This window comes from Ipomoea nil, unplaced genomic scaffold (assembly GCF_001879475.1).
Source record: "Ipomoea nil cultivar Tokyo-kokei standard unplaced genomic scaffold, Asagao_1.1 scaffold0382, whole genome shotgun sequence".
Classification (NCBI taxonomy): Eukaryota; Viridiplantae; Streptophyta; class Magnoliopsida; order Solanales; family Convolvulaceae; genus Ipomoea; species Ipomoea nil.
Window position 1 is genome coordinate 1,920,670 of NW_017616810.1, and position 16,145 is coordinate 1,936,814.

Genomic DNA, 16,145 nt, shown 5'->3' on the forward strand with positions numbered 1-16,145 from the left:
TCCAAGATCAACCAGTTCTGTAAGACCGCCGACAGCAAGCAGCTCTGCACGCGCATGGTGGGCGGCGCGTCGAATCTCCACGACGCCTCCGCCAACGCCATCAAGGCCACCCTCAAGCTGGCCAAGGAGATGGAGGCCAAGAGCGGCGCCCTCGCCCCCTCCGTCGCGAAACTCAAGCGCGCCACCCAGGACTCCATCCTCAAGACCTGCCGCGAAAGCTTCGACAGGGCCATCGACGACCTCAAAATCTCCCTCCAGTCCCTCCACTCCGGCCACCGCGGCACCCTCATGATCCACCTCAGCGCCGCCTTGTCCAGCGACTGCGAGGACGCCCTCAAAGAGTTCGGCGTCAAGAACTTTCCCTTGCAGAACAGCCTCAAGGTCTACGATAGATATCTCGACAGCGCCATGGCCGTGGTTACGCAGCAGTGAAGAAAATTGTCGCCGGAATTGGATGGACGGACGGACGGACGGCGACCGATACAGTTCCTTTCGTGTTATAAATTAGATGAATAATGAATAATTTTCTTTCGGTAGACGACTAACAAAAATAAAGAAAAAAGAAAAAAACAAACAAAATCTTGATTTGTAGCTTAGAAAATGTTGCATCATTGCTTTCATCTCACAAAAGTGAACTCAAAACAGTACTGTTTTGATTTGTTTTGTCATGCAAATGTCCCATGTCATGTCTTTCATATTATCTTATTATTAACTTAACTATCTTATTATATACTAATAAATAAACGTACTATATATATTTAGTATTTCCGGATCATTCACACATTTATTTTCTAATTTTTCTATATTTGATTCCGTAATTATTGGATCATTTTCATATTTAATTATCAATTTTCAAGAAATTTGGTCACTGATGACCGGAGTAAGCTAGCATTATTTGGTGATCAGTACTCTATCATGCCTCTATTTTCTACTCCCTAAGTCCTTATGACGTCTTTTTTTTTTCTCCTCCAATAAAATGTAAACAAAGTTGAGAGTAGATTTTTGGAATTCAAATAGTATTTTTGGGATTATGGTATAATGGAAAATACTAAATACTCTCAAATTGTTTTCACTCTCACAAAATTTTGTGTTTTAAGGAGTAAAAATAGGAAGTACATGTAGGCATGTATTAAAATTATAGTAAAAAATTAAAACTTGGGGTAAAAGACTGAAGGGTCATTAACACATGTCCTGCCCGAAATTTTTTTTAGGGACGAGATACTTCCCTGATTAATTATTATAATTAAAAATAATATATATATATATATATATATATATATATATATATATATATATGTGTGTGTGTGTGTGTGTGTGTGTGTGTGTGTGTGTGTGTGTGTGTGTGTGTGTGTGTGTGTGTGTGTTAATTTTTTAAAATTAATTAAAAATTTAGTTTTTAAAATTAAAAATTATAATAATTTAAAAGTTAGAAATGTGTGTGTGGGGGAGGAGTATACTCTTCGTCCCCACCCCGCCTCGTTGCTATCCCTAATTTTTGTTTGCCATGTTAGGGAGTACAAGTGGGGAGTAGAATTTGGAAATATATGTAGTAGAAGTCTTAGGCCTTGTTTGGTAAAATGGCTGTTAGCTGATAGTTGTTGTGTTAATTAGAGGGTATAAATAGTTGATAACATTAGCTGATGGTAGAAAAATGTTTGGTAAATTAGCTGTTAGCTAATAACTGTTTGGTATAATTTCTTTTCTCAAAAAGCTAATTGAAAAAGTTGCTAGGAGTAGCTTTTTTAATTTTAGCATTTTGTAGTTGCAAAAAACAGGCTGTGTGATTGCAAAATGCAGAAATGATCGAAGGCACTTTGAAATAGTGTCATTTAAGTATTTTCCCCGATCAGTGAATAAAGCGGCTCATGCGTTAGCAAGGGCAGCTCGTTCTCAAACTGGTCCGGCTATTTGGTTGTTTTCTATTCCGAGTTGTATTGAGCATTTGATTTAATAAAAGCTTTATTTTCCTTTCAAAAAAAAAAAATTAATAGTGATCAAATAAGTCAAAATTAGCCTATAGGCCAAATTTTTACCAAACAGGGCCTTATGTTGTCCTTATCAATTGCAAAGTGATGTGTAAAATGATGTGGAATTTTTATTTTTATTTTGCTTTAATTTTTAATCCTACATGGCTAGAAAGCTTGCAAGAATAGCAAGCTTTCAATCCTGCATGGCAGCCTTTTGACTTCTCTTTCTACTTTTTGTTATTTTATTATTATTTTATTATTATATTTATAATATAATATGAAAGTGGGACCATTTTAGAAAGTGAGAGAATATTGCAGGGATATAGAATAAATAGTAGATAATTTGTAAATTTGATGATGTGTAAGTGGGACCCATTTTAGAAAGTGAGAGAAATTGTTGGGATAAGGATAGCCTTAGTCTTTTGCCCTTAGAAATTGCCACGAAGGCTAAGTTGGGCCCGTGTTTGGCCACCTGGGTGGTCCACGTCACCTGCGCGGGGGAGTTCCGAACTTCATTCCTCTTGTACAGTTGTCCGTGTAAAAAGTTGCCACCTGGACACTTGTTCCTTCTTCGTGATACTGAAGTATCCGTTTTCTTTCCCTCTACGTCATCTCTTTAACACTTTCCAGTCTCCGTTGTCTGATTGTCTCAAACAATCTCCGATCTTCAGTCTTCACACTGCACAGCGTAAGCTCCGACTTCTATCTGCTTCTTTACAATCCTACTAATATTCATGTTTATATCTCAGTTTCCAGTTAACGATCTCTTCGAATTTACTAAAACTCCGATAATTTATACTTCAAGCAATCTCAATCTTCACCGCGTTTGTTTTGGTCGACTTCGTATTCGTCTATTTACTGCATTTCGTCTCTTTGTTGATTTTTTTTTCTTTTTTTTTTTTTGGTGATTATTTGTGAAGTATACAGTGTATGCTAGCTCCATAGAATCATACGAATGCGGGGAGACTGATACGATTGTGGATTTGTGCGTGGTTGCTGATTGATTGGTAATTTGTAATTTGGAATATAATAATAGTGATTGGGAGAGTGGAATATGAGCAATTCGTTATGGAGTAACTTGTTGCACCAGAGATTCCTTCCCTCTTCGGTATTGGAATATCGGAGTAGAAGAATCGGCTCCCCTCCGTATCTTGGGGGTAGTTCCTTGTTTCAGTCTCAAGTGAATTCACAAAAACGGAAACCCTCTTTATTAACTCAGTTATGCACTGATAGATTTACTCTGCAGAAAAAGAAATTTCCGATGCCACACCAGCCTTCTGTTTCTGGTTCTATTCAGGCCATGTTTGCCACCAATCCTTCTTCTGAGGTAAATTTTTAAAATGAACAACAATTCACCATATTGGCCAATGAAGGTTATCATGTTGCGTGTTCATTGTTTTGGGAATCACATTTGCATCTATTTTTAAGCAGATAAGGGAAATGGGCAAATGGTAGTTTGTGGTTATATTTTTGCTACTAAGCTTCTCATTTATGTCTATTATGTATTTAATCACTTTTTTTTTTTTTTTTTTTTTTTTTTGCTTTCTAGCAGATTGCTGAGAAATTCAACCTTGAAGGGAATATGGAACTCCAGGTATTTCAGTTTGTACTGCTCAAGTAACTATATTCAAATGCAATATTAGAAGGATATTTTTGTATGTTCTCAATGATATAGAACAAATATATTTATTCATGGACCCTAAGCAAATAGTCTATAAAGGTTGATGGTCTGCAGGCCTGTATAATGTGGAATGGGGTTCAGTGATCCTAATTTATTGATCAATGGGAACAATTTTTTATATGAGATTTTCCTCTTCTTCTTCTTCTTTTTTTTTTTTATTTTTTTAATTTTTTTTTATTTTATTTTATTTAAAATATTTGGATTGAACAGGTTGATGTTAAGCCCCCCACTTCAGGTCATGTCCTGGTTGATTTTAAAGTTACCAGCAACAGCAAGGGCTTGTTTCTTCATTGGGGTGCAATAAAATCTGGAAAGGAGTAAGCTTAAATTATTATTTGGGATTATTTGGGCTTTGTTATGTGGCACTTTAATATCTTTTTTCTCTATAATTCTGTTAGCAGGTGGATTCTTCCTCATCATCGTCCAAATGGAACCATAGTATATAAGAATAGAGCACTTCGAACTCCTCTCGTGCAAGTAAGTTTCTTAAGGGGATAGAATGTCGAGGATTAAATGTTTTTTAATATGATAACTTCATTTGTGAATTATTACTAAAGTTGAATGCTTCCCCTAGTCTGGCTCCTATGCTGTTTTGAGATTGGATATAGATGATCCTGCAATACAAGCCATAGAGTTTGTTATATATAATGAACCCCAGAATAAATGGTATGGTGCACATCTCTAAACAAATTTTGTTCTTTTGTCTGTGGAAAAAGAACGTGGTGGAGTGACTTGATCCTTTCTTCTCCCTTTTTGCATTCATCAGGATAAAAAATAGTGACAATAACTTCCATGTTAAAATTCCCCCAAGAGAGCCACAGAGGCCTCTGAGACTGCCACGGTCCAATGTTTCAGTTCCAGAAGATCTTGTGCAGATTCAGGCATACTTGAGGTGGGAGAGGAAAGGAAAACAAACCTACAACCCTCAGCAAGAGAAGGTGCATAATTCTTGCCATTTGATTCCAGTTGTCTATATGTTTGTTTTAATTTATTAATCTTGACCATTCAAAATGCTTAAGTTCATAAGCATGAGTTAATTCATTCATAGTGGATCTTATTCAAATGGTCTTCTAGGGGCTTTCTGTTTTATGGAGTAACATTTTGTCACTTTTTTATTGCCTGTCATGCTTATATACTCTGTACGTGTATTGGTGCATATAGTTATTGTTCTTATTTGCACTCTTGACTTTTTCTTCTTTATTTTATTTATTTATTAACTATTATTATTATTATTATTATTTGCAATTGAAAAATATGCATTTGTGCACATCGTTATTTATGGAAAATGCTATAACATTTAAAGGAGGAATATGAAGCAGCAAGAACAGAACTTTTAGAGGAAATAACAAGGGGTACTTCCATAGTAGACATTCGAGCACGATTAACGATGAAGAATGACACAGTTAAACTCAAGGAGCAGGCTCCTGCCAAAACAAAGGGCACTTTACCCATAGATCTTGTGCAAACACAAGCATATATACGTTGGGAGAAAGCAGGAAAACCATTCTATTCTTCGGTTGAACAAAATGTAAATCCTGAACCTTGTTATATGTTTGCACAAAGAAATTCTGTGTTATCCTCTGGAAAATCCTATTATAAATCCTAATTTTTGTTTCAATAACAGAGAGAATTTGAAGAAGCAAAGAAAGAATTGCAACTTGAACTTGAGAAAGGCATTTCACTTGAAGAGTTGCGGAAGAAGGTTGTAAAAGGAGAAATACAAACTAAGGTTGCCAAGCAACTAGAGAAAAGGAGTTATTCCAGCATGAAAAAGATTCAGAGGAAGAAACGAGATGTGGCTCAACTTATCAACAAGGGTGCTTCAGGGGAACAGATATTGGGTGCAGCTCAAGTATTATCCAGGATTGAGCGTTTTTCCAAGTCTAAGGAAGGACAGGTTGATGGCCCTATAATAACCAAGAAAATATATAAGATTGGTAACAGCGAACTCATGGTTAGTGCATAGTATTTTTGACTTCTGCACACAAGAGTTATGCACGTATAGTCCTAAAAATTTTCTCTTGTGCTTCTGAAGGTACTTGTAGCAAAACTGTCTGGTAAGACAAAAGTTTATCTGGCTACGGATCTCAATGAGCCTGTTATTCTTCATTGGGCATTATCCAGAAAACCTGGAGAGTGGTTGGTAAGATGCTGGAAGTAATTGATCCAAGACTTATGAACTCCAAAATATTTAAATTCTATGAGCAGATTTTCCTATCTTTATGTAGATTCATATATGGTGAATATTTGCAGGCACCACCTGAAAATGTATTGCCTCATGGATCAGTTTCCTCACATCATTATGCTGAAACCCAATTCTCAAGCTGTGTTTCAGATAATCTGTCTGATAGGGTATGCACTTGATTGGTTGTCATTTTAGTTTATTTTGTGAAAGTGCTGCAAATTGAGTGATTGTAACTTGAACCTTTATGTTGACAAGTCTTGGGAGATGACTCATTTGTGTATATAAATTCTCAGGTCCAATCCTTAGAAATTGGAATTGGGGATGGAGATTTCACTGGCATGCCATTTGTTCTTTTGTCTGGTAGAAACTGGATAAAAGACAGGGGTTCAGACTTTTATGTTGACTTTAGTACTCAACCTAAGCAGGTAAAAGAAAAGTGTCCATGTCTTGATAATTATTCTCTGTCATCATATGAAATTTGCCTTCTGTAAACCTGCTGTTTTTACTTCTACTAGGATGGTGAGGGAACGGCAAAGGCTTTGTTAGATAAAATTGCAAATATGGAAAGTGAAGCTCAGAAGTCCTTCATGCACAGGTGAGTAGCGACGTAGCGTATTAGGCTTTTATGTTCTTTTTTAGATTTGTTCTTCCCTTTTTAAAATTTTATTTTATTATAAAGACTGCTAAATTTTCTTAGTCTATTCATAATATCATGTTGCATGTAATTGTGATATATTTGGGTGCGGGGCGGGGGGTGGGGGCGGTTGATTGGAGGAAAAATACTCTGTTAGGTTAGACTGTGGATAAGCCCTGCAATGACTTCTGAAACGGGCTATTAAGTGCTCATGCAGAGTCTTGTTTGATTGGAACTAGTTGAAACTCAAGAGTTAATGTGAATGTACAGTATGGTACTCTGAGTTGAAGCAAAGTGTTAAATTATTGAATGATTCAAATGTTCTATGTCACGCTAATTTCAAATAACCATGTAGTTCTTCATTGATACATCTCTTATGTTTGCACATGTCTATGTCTTACTGACCTAGCAATGGAATTTAGGATAGTGTGTTTTATATATGCTCTTCTAGTGCTCTTATATATAAGTAATCCCCTGCCTGATAAGACATGGTTTATTTACTAGTCCTTTGGATTATCAAGTATCTCTTTAAAAATGGTCCTTTGAACATAATTTCTTTTTCTCTACATAGGTTTAATATTGCAGCTGACTTGATAACAGAAGCGACAAATGCCGGTGAGCTAGGTTTTGCTGCAATCCTTGTGTGGATGCGGTTTATGGCTACAAGACAGCTTATATGGAACAAAAACTACAATGTAAAGCCACGGTAAGATTCTTTGAAATAGGTTCTCTTTTTCTTCTGTGTTCAGATTGTTATTCTTTAAAATGCTTTGAAGTGCCATGTTCTGTAATTTTTCGTCTGGTATAATAATAAGTTAAAGGCTTGAGGCTTGTTAGTGCATGATTTCCTTATATAAGGCATGCTAAGTTTTGACCATGCATGCTTTTTGCGCTAATTTGATGCAGTGAGATCAGCAGATCTCAGGACAGGCTGACAGATATGCTGCAGGATGTTTACATAAGTTGTCCACAGTATCGTGGATTATTGCGCATGATTATGTCAACTGTGGGGCGTGGAGGAGAAGGAGATGTAGGGCAGCGCATAAGGGATGAAATACTGGTTATTCAGGTAAATTTAAACTTCTTTGACTTTAGAGTCTTATATTCTGGTTTCCAATCAATGGTAACTGATGTCGATAACTTATTTATAACTGCAGAGGAAGAATGATTGCAAAGGTGGAATGATGGAAGAATGGCACCAGAAACTGCATAACAACACTAGCCCTGATGACATTGTGATCTGCCAGGTATCAAGGATGCTACTTGACGAATCTTTTCTCTATATATGGTTGCCTTTTAAGCTGTTAAGGTGGATTATCCTTTGCAGGCGTTAATTGACTATCTCAACAGTGACTTTGATATTAGTATTTATTGGAAAACCCTGAATTCCAATGGAATTACAAAAGAGCGCCTACTAAGTTATGATCGTGCTATCCATTCTGAACCAAATTTTAGAAGAGACCAAAAGGAAGGCCTCTTACATGATCTTGGAAGCTATATGAGAACATTGAAGGTTGGTGACCACCCTTTGTTTCTTAAGTTATCTATTACAATATGTTTCTATGGTATGAGGTTGCGAGCACCCAGCTCCTGGCTACATTTCTTGAGGGAGTACTATATCACACAATTTTTAAGTCTAACTTAGGCATGCATGGACCAGTGTGTTCATAAGAATCACACAATAGTTATAATATAAACTTGATTTAGAATTCTAATTGATTTTGATAGAAAGTATCACTATTCCTTTGAGGTCTGTTACTCAGATAGGAATGTTCTTAAAATAGTATGTTTTGTGAACAAGTTTATATTTGCTTTATTTTCTAATATGGCTTAGATAGGGAACTTAGTTTAGCTGTATGTTTTGCACAGGCAGTCCATTCAGGTGCTGATCTTGAGTCTGCCATAGGAAATTGCATGGGATACAAAGCTGAGGTAATATGTTAATAGGAATTCTGTTGCTACATGGTTGGTGTGCATATGTATCCCTTAGTCTGAAATGGTTCTTCGTTATCCTCATTCCTCAGGGTGAAGGCTTCATGGTTGGTGTGCATATAAATCCAGTATCAGGCTTGCCATCAGGATTTCGGGTATAACATTGCAAGCCATCCCATCATATGGCACCTGTGTGATAATTCATTCCAGTTGATAACAAATGAGTTTCTCATAAAACTTTTTTTTTTGGTAGGAGTTGCTTCAGTTCATCTTAAATCATGTGGAAGATAATAATGTGGAAGCTCTCCTTGAGGTCTGTCATCCTCTTTTCCTAGTGACCTTGATGACTTGATCTGCCATGATATTTAGGACTTTCTTTTAATTTTTTTGGTTTATCTTTTATATTCAGGGTTTGCTAGAGGCTCGTGAAGAGCTTAGGCCATTGCTTTCCCGACCAAACAACCGCCTGAAGGATCTTCTATTTCTGGACATTGCCCTTGACTCTACTGTGAGGACAGCTGTAGAAAGGGGGTACGAGGAACTGAATGCTTCTAATCCGGAGGTATGTCTAATTTAGTTATTATTAAAATTATTTTTCTTACATAGATATAGTATATTGACTTGTATTTATCTGAATTCTTTCAAAAGATTTATCCTAAGGTAATATTCATGGTCCTGTTCTTTTATCACAGAAAATTATTTACTTCATCTCCCTTGTTCTTGAGAATCTTGCACTCTCTGTGGATGATAATGAAGATTTTGTCTATTGCTTAAAGGTATGTGCAAAGTAGTCTACTCAATTTTCTTCTGCAGTTCTACTTATGCTGATTCTCGTTGTGCATTTGTTTGGCTAATGAGTTAAACAGTGTGTCCTGCCAGATATTATGATACTTTTGAATGCTTATGCATAAAAACTAATAGCAATAACTTTGATTGCAACATTTGTAGAAGTGTTCTTACTTTCTAGCAAAAACATTATCACAACGTGAACCCTATCTTTTACCTCCATGCCTTAAAAAATCATTCTTCATATTGCTAGCTTTACTGCTAGGATAGAAATCCAGCTTTTATGGGCTAATATATCAAAGGTAGCTTCTCTATGTGTAATGTGCTTGTACAAGTCTTCATAACTGCATTGTGCCTAACATGCTATAGTGCTATGCAAATTCTTTCCTAGCTTCACAGTAACATGTTTAGGTAAAACTTAAAAATCACTAGTTAAGCACATTTAGCAGATAATTTTACATTAACATTCAGCACCGTTGATTATATGAAGGGATGGAACCAAGCACTGAGCATGTCAAAAAGTGGAAACAATTCCTGGGCTTTATTTGCAAAATCAGTCCTTGACAGAACCCGGCTTGCTCTTGCAAGCAAAGCAGAGTGGTACCATCATCTATTGCAACCATCCGCAGAATACCTTGGATCAAAACTGGGGGTTGATCAATGGGCAGTATGTTACTAACATAGAAAAAAACATAACACTTCTTCACCTTGTTGCACCAAGTATCCAAATAATTACTTAAATACCCTCTTATTGCAGGTGAGTATATTCACTGAAGAAATAATACGTGCTGGATCAGCTGCTTCCTTATCCTCACTTATTAATCGACTTGATCCTGTTCTTCGACAAACAGCTCAACTGGGAAGGTTAATTGGATTGTCACTACCTCTTATTGAACTGTTTTAAACAATTTTTTAGCTCATAAGTACTTGATATAAGAGCAGTTTACCCATAATAGGTGCTAATGACTTATAATTGCTCCTGTTTGGGAACCATGACAAGCATTAATGGCATATTACTTGACAGGTTTCTCACAAGAAATATTTTTAGTTCACAAGTACTTGACTAATATATGCTAACTATCTATTGACAACTTATGCCTCCAGAACCATCTACATTTTTTTTTCTTTAAATTTCTGGTCACTGAAGATATGGGTGTCAAGCTTTTTTGTTGTGAAACCAAAAGTGAATTCTGTAAAACCATTGGTAGAAATTGAAAATAACAGAAGGGAAGATTTTGGGGTAGCAATATCTTTTTGATAACTTAATCCTCTTAATTAAAATGATTGTGTTTATGCAGTTGGCAAATCATCAGCCCTGTTGAGGCTGTTGGTTACATTGTTGTTGTGGATGACTTGCTCTCTGTTCAAAACAAATCTTATGACAAACCAACAATTTTGGTAGCAAAAAATGTGAAAGGGGAAGAGGAAATTCCTGATGGTACCACTGCAGTGCTAACGCCAGACATGCCAGATGTTCTTTCTCATGTTTCTGTTAGAGCAAGAAATGGCAAGGTAGTTTCTTAATGTGACTGTTGTAGCATGTAAGCATGATGCAATATGAGTTATTGTAACATGTGATACTAGAGGAATTTACCCTTTGGCAGGTTTGCTTTGCAACATGCTTTGATCCTAATATTCTGGCTGAGCTTCAAGCAAAAGAAGGAAGGATTTTGAGATTAAAGCCTACATCTGCTGATATAGTCTATAGGTAAACTTATCTAATTCTAAAGCCTTTGTTGAAATGTTGTTTTCATATGCAAAATTCATTAATAACTTCTGTTCTTCCTTATATTCAGTGAGGTGGAAGATGATGATATCCTGATATCAATTGATATCACAGATGGTGACCCTTCACAATCTTTGACATTGGTAAAAAAGCATTTTGCTGGTAGATATGCAATAGTATCTCAGGAATTTACTAGTGAATTGGTAAGGCTTTCATTTTACTTTTGATCAGAACTTGCTTGGTTTTATCTTGTTTTTAATGAAGTTCTCAGTAAAACATTTTGCTGCATCAATGTAATCTATTTTACTTCCAAAGTATATTTTAATTGATTCCAAAAATGAAAAAAAATTGTCACACACTTGAATATGCCTAGGTTGGAGCTAAATCACGCAATATAGCAAGTTTGAAGGGAAAGGTACCGTCTTGGATTGGTATTCCTACTTCAGTGGCCATACCATTTGGAGTTTTTGAACAAGTTCTTTCAGACACTATAAATCAGGTTCTATTCTATTTCAAAGCTGTTTTAATTGATTTTTTCTGGTAGCTTCAGTTTCTATCAACTGCTGTTTCTTAAACTAACGTATTCTCAGGATTGTACAAGTAATTGGTTAGTTTATCTTCTATCTATTCTGAATTGCACAATGAAAGAGACAGTTTGAAAATGGATTTTGCTTGGAATGAAAAGAACTTAGCCATAGCATAAGTTATATTTATGCTCATTGACTTTAGAAATGCTGTAGATTACGTATCACCTGCTGTCTCTTAGCATAACATATTCTCCAGATTGTAATTGTATGAGCTGGTGGTCAGTCTATTTTTTATCTGAGTTGCACAATGAAAAGATAAGCACAGTCAAAAATGCATTTTGCTTGGAATGAAGAGAACTTAGCTATAGTTTATGCTCATTGATTTTAGAAATATTGTGTCAATTCTAGTTTGAGTGATATGAGGCATAAATACATCTGATGATTCACGCCGGTGTCTTGTGGCAAGTAGTATTAGAAATTTATTTTCCTTTTATTTTCATCTTAATGTGATGTTTAGCATATTTGTGTTCGAAAACTTTTGGCAGGGTGTGGCAACTAAATTGCAAGTTCTCAAGAAAAGATTATCTGAAGGAGAGTTCAGTATCCTTGGTGAAATCAGAAAAACAGTTTTAGAACTTTCCGCACCATCCCAACTGGTATTGTTTATCTTTCTTCTTTTGTCATCCACACTCTTAAACTTTTCTGTCACTTTATTTACCTTGGTATGTGTTCTGTGACTATACACGCTTCCAAGTTCCACTGATATTGCTCCTTGTAGGTATCTTACTTATTACTCCATTTCTATGCTTCTTGTTAATAATTTAGACACACTTATGAAGTTTTTCCGCTGGACAAAGTTGAATGTTATTGATACACACATTTGAGTTGAGGAGTCAGATGTTAGCATTTATTCCTTACTACTAGTAATTATAGTTGGCTATTTTTGTTCTGGGAGTTAGCTTGCATACTGATGTGCCTCAAATCACATTTCAGGTCAATGAACTCAAAGACAAGATGAAAATTTCCGGTATGCCTTGGCCTGGTGATGAAAGTCCAGAGCGATGGGAACAAGCTTGGATGGCAATCAAAAAGGTAAAACTATTTAACTTCCTATCATTGCATGCCTAACCCTATGTTATGGGAGAGTAATCAGTAACTAAAACTGTACTAGAAATCTAGTGCCAAATAGCTCCTTTCCTTTTGTTAAGAGTCTCACATTGAAAAATAAGAGAGAAATATATGGGTTTATAAGACCACGAGTTAGACTAGCTAATTGATTGGATTCAATCTTTTAGTGTAGTGTGTATTATGGCCTAGTTGAGTGACCTCAATCCTTTTAGATTCCGTCAAATATTGTCACTGAGTGATCTTAGATTCTAACACTTCAAAGTGGCCTAGGAAGAGTTGAGTGACCTCGGCCCAATCTGAAATTCTAACACTTTTCAAAGGAGCTTGGGAGGGAGATTCATTCTTGTCCAGTTATCGTCTATTTCCTGGGTCCACTCCAGGTTCCAGCTGATACATAGCCCTTATCTCTGATGGAGCACTTTTAATGCATGTGCATTGCCATTTATTACTATTTCCAGGTGTGGGCATCAAAGTGGAACGAGAGAGCATATTTTAGCACAAGGAAAGTGAAACTAGACCATGATTATCTATGCATGGCTGTCCTTGTTCAAGAGATAATAAATGCTGATTATGCATTTGTTATCCATACAACTAACCCATCCACCGGAGATTCTTCTGAGATATATGCTGAGGTAACATAATATCGACTTGCTTTTCAGGCTTATGTAATTATTATTAAATTACTTTGGAGCATTGCACCCCATTGTGGCCCATTTGGGTTATATATGTGGCCCATTTGGATTATATTTGTGGATTTCAAATCTGTTGACAATATGCCTGCCTTTTGTTTTAAATGTCTTTAAATAGCATTAATTTTAATTTTGAAGAGTCCCCATGATCAAATATAGTCTTTCTGAATGAATCTGAGTTTTAGATCCTTTTTCTGGAATGAGGATTTCATGGATCTTAAATCCTGTGAAGTGTGAACAACCAATTTGTTACCTAAATGTTACTTTGACTTGGGAGTTATGACTTATGAGTTCTGAATCTATTGTGTATTCTGATTGAGAAATCTATATGTGCGTATGTATAAACTCCTAAAACCAATAGTTCACTTAGCTTGCTGCTATCTAGCTACATACTTGTGAGTGAAAATATAGCTAGGAAGAGATATTTTGGATGCATATATACATACGCACTATAGTTGATAGCCAAAGATATGCTCATCATCATGTATGTCTCCAACTAACTGCCCCATTGGTATAGGTTGTCAAAGGCCTAGGGGAAACACTGGTTGGGGCTTATCCAGGTCGTGCTATGAGCTTTGCCTGCAAAAAGAATGATCTCAGCTCTCCTCAGGTGATTAACTGGACCTTTTAATCGTTTAGAGGCTTATTAAAACACATGCTGCCCATTTTATTCGACGTTTTTACTCTTTGAACGAACTGCTCACCATCCATATGAACACCTCCTGTTTAATAAGAAGAGGTTTATCTGACCGGAAGAACACAATTAAAACTTTTGAGTAATATTTTGATCAGGTACTAGGTTACCCAAGCAAACCCACAGGCCTCTTCATAAGGCCATCTATAATCTTCCGTTCAGACTCCAATGGCGAAGATTTAGAAGGTTATGCGGGGGCAGGGCTTTATGACAGGTAAACCCCAACACAAATTTTATGAGTGTTCAATATAGGTTGGTTTAATTTTGTGGTGATCCTTTATTAGCTTGATCTGAGTGTAAACTGTTTCAGCGTGGCAATTGATGAAGCGGAAAAAGTGGTACTGGACTACTCGTGTGATCCACTAATAACGGACTCCAATTTTCGTCAATCAATCCTCTCGGAAATCGGTAGTGCTGGGAGAGTGATTGAGGAGCTGAATAATGGATGTCCTCAAGACATTGAGGGTGTGGTGAAGGATGCCAAAATCTATGTCGTACAGACAAGACCACAGATGTGATCTTCAAATGCTGCATGCGCGCTTGCGATGTCGTTAAGGTTGCTAAAATTTGGATTAATGTATTATTATTATTATTATTATTATTATTACTATTATATGTGATCATACAGGACTAAGACTACATTATAAATTGTATATAATTATTTATCACCATACGCCTCATTGTAATTTGTAAGACAACCATGATTAAATGTGAATTTTCTTTTGTTAGACCACAAGGTGTGCTGAGCATGCCCTAATTATAGGAGGACCTTTAAGCATGTATCATATTCAGATTAATTCCCGTTCACACCGGATTAGCCTAATTAAAGGATAAATTGCTGCTCATATTAGTTTTTCTATACAGGAAGGAAGTTTGAACTCTTGACCTTTGTTAAAAAATGAAAGTATACGGTTACTCTATGTGAATTTAACCTAAGGTTTGGATTTTTTAAAAAATGCAAAAAAATATATTTGAATTTGGTAGCACAATCACATGTATGTAGTTGACATGAGAAACATCATAATATGCATCATGATGACGCAGCAAAGAATGGCCCTAGAGGGATTGAAACGGGCATTAGATTGTTACAACTTACAAAGCTTTAACACACACACTAATTACATGAAAATCCCACAAATGGGAAAAGCAAAAAAATAAAAAATTGAGTGTAATGCATTTGTGACAGTATTATCTTCTGAGAACAGTTCTTTCATATTAGTAAAATATTAAATTTACATTTAATTTAGCATTCATTATAAATCATATTTTGAGTGTATTCTCTTTCATATTAATAAAATACTGCATTTGTGGGATAACTCCCGTCGAGTTAGTCGCAACTGCATTTGCGGAATAACTTCAGTCGAGTTAGTCGCATAGTTGAATTGCTAACTATATATAGGCCCTATTTAGTAAAATAGTTAGCCTATCAACCAATTCTGGCTTATTTGATCATTATTAGATGTTTGACTGTTAAACAATCAATATGAGTGTTTGATTAATTAGTTTTTTGTAACAACTTATTGTTCTAAAACATTAGCTTTTTCAATCAGATTTTTGAGAAAGTCATTTTGTGTGTAATCAGTTAACAACTAATTTAACAAACACTTTTCTACAATCAGCTAACGCTATCAACTAGTCAAACCCTCTAACTCAATCAGTTAACAGCTACCAATTTACAACTATTTACAAAACATCCACATAAGATTTTAAATTCAATTCCTAGAACTATCTATTCTAAGTAAGGGTAGAGTATGAACATTTCAATTAAAGCACACAATCACAAAATAATAATAATAATAATAACAACAATCCGTAATGTTAGGCAAACATTCCCTTTTGCTGCCATTCTTTTTAATTTAAGAATTGTTTTTCTCCCATTGAGTGTGGTTAGGAGAATCTCCAGTTTGGAGCTTGTGGGTCTCTGAATAGCTATGATTTCTTCACAAAGCACATCCATAATCCCACCCCTTTTTGCAGTTTTACTAATATAAAATTTGCATTTTAGACATAAAAGAAAGCTGAGGATGGGAGCTTGCAGTTTAGACTCAATCATTACTTAACATTGGTGATTTTATTCCTTTTAGCCCCATCGTCTCATTATTCCTTCACATAACTCCCTTTTTTTTCTTTTTAATTGTATTAAATATTTAAAGAAACCTACCCACCTATATTAGCCAACCCCTTCAAATTTTATAT

At 35.8% G+C, this 16,145-nt stretch overlaps 1 protein-coding gene across 8 annotated transcripts; it reads left to right on the plus strand.

Annotated features, from left to right (window-relative positions):
- The first annotated feature begins 2,581 nt into the window (after positions 1 to 2,581).
- On the plus strand, positions 2,582 to 14,673 carry LOC109172047 (alpha-glucan water dikinase, chloroplastic-like). Of its 8 annotated transcripts, none has more exons than XM_019321199.1 (35): positions 2,583 to 2,655; positions 2,888 to 3,124; positions 3,214 to 3,294; positions 3,520 to 3,561; positions 3,859 to 3,965; positions 4,050 to 4,125; positions 4,223 to 4,314; positions 4,415 to 4,586; positions 4,952 to 5,176; positions 5,273 to 5,602; positions 5,684 to 5,791; positions 5,902 to 6,000; positions 6,127 to 6,258; positions 6,349 to 6,428; positions 7,039 to 7,173; positions 7,374 to 7,536; positions 7,625 to 7,714; positions 7,795 to 7,980; positions 8,337 to 8,399; positions 8,492 to 8,554; positions 8,653 to 8,712; positions 8,809 to 8,961; positions 9,092 to 9,175; positions 9,676 to 9,852; positions 9,943 to 10,049; positions 10,484 to 10,697; positions 10,790 to 10,893; positions 10,982 to 11,114; positions 11,285 to 11,410; positions 11,984 to 12,094; positions 12,432 to 12,530; positions 13,025 to 13,198; positions 13,773 to 13,865; positions 14,048 to 14,163; positions 14,260 to 14,673. In XM_019321199.1, the coding sequence occupies exons 3-35, from the start codon at positions 3,229 to 3,231 to the stop codon at positions 14,465 to 14,467; spliced, it is 4,188 nt and encodes a 1,395-aa protein (XP_019176744.1). In that variant the 5' UTR covers positions 2,583 to 2,655; positions 2,888 to 3,124; positions 3,214 to 3,228; the 3' UTR covers positions 14,468 to 14,673. The 8 variants fall into 8 exon arrangements, with proteins under 8 accessions (XP_019176737.1, XP_019176740.1, XP_019176739.1 ...); XM_019321196.1 differs by having other exon boundaries at positions 2,888 to 2,974; positions 3,517 to 3,561; positions 4,047 to 4,125; XM_019321192.1 differs by having other exon boundaries at positions 2,582 to 2,655; positions 2,888 to 3,294; positions 3,517 to 3,561; positions 4,047 to 4,125.
- The last annotated feature ends 1,472 nt before the right edge of the window (positions 14,674 to 16,145 follow it).

Coding starts and splice junctions, on each gene's coding strand:
- LOC109172047 (XM_019321192.1), top strand. CDS start 3,022: ATGAGCAATTCGTTATGGAGTAACTTGTTGCACCAGAGATTCCTTCCC. Junction 7,537..7,624: donor ATGAAATACTGGTTATTCAG/GTAAATTTAAAC, acceptor TTATAACTGCAG/AGGAAGAATGATTGCAAAGG. Junction 11,411..11,983: donor TTTCAGACACTATAAATCAG/GTTCTATTCTAT, acceptor AACTTTTGGCAG/GGTGTGGCAACTAAATTGCA.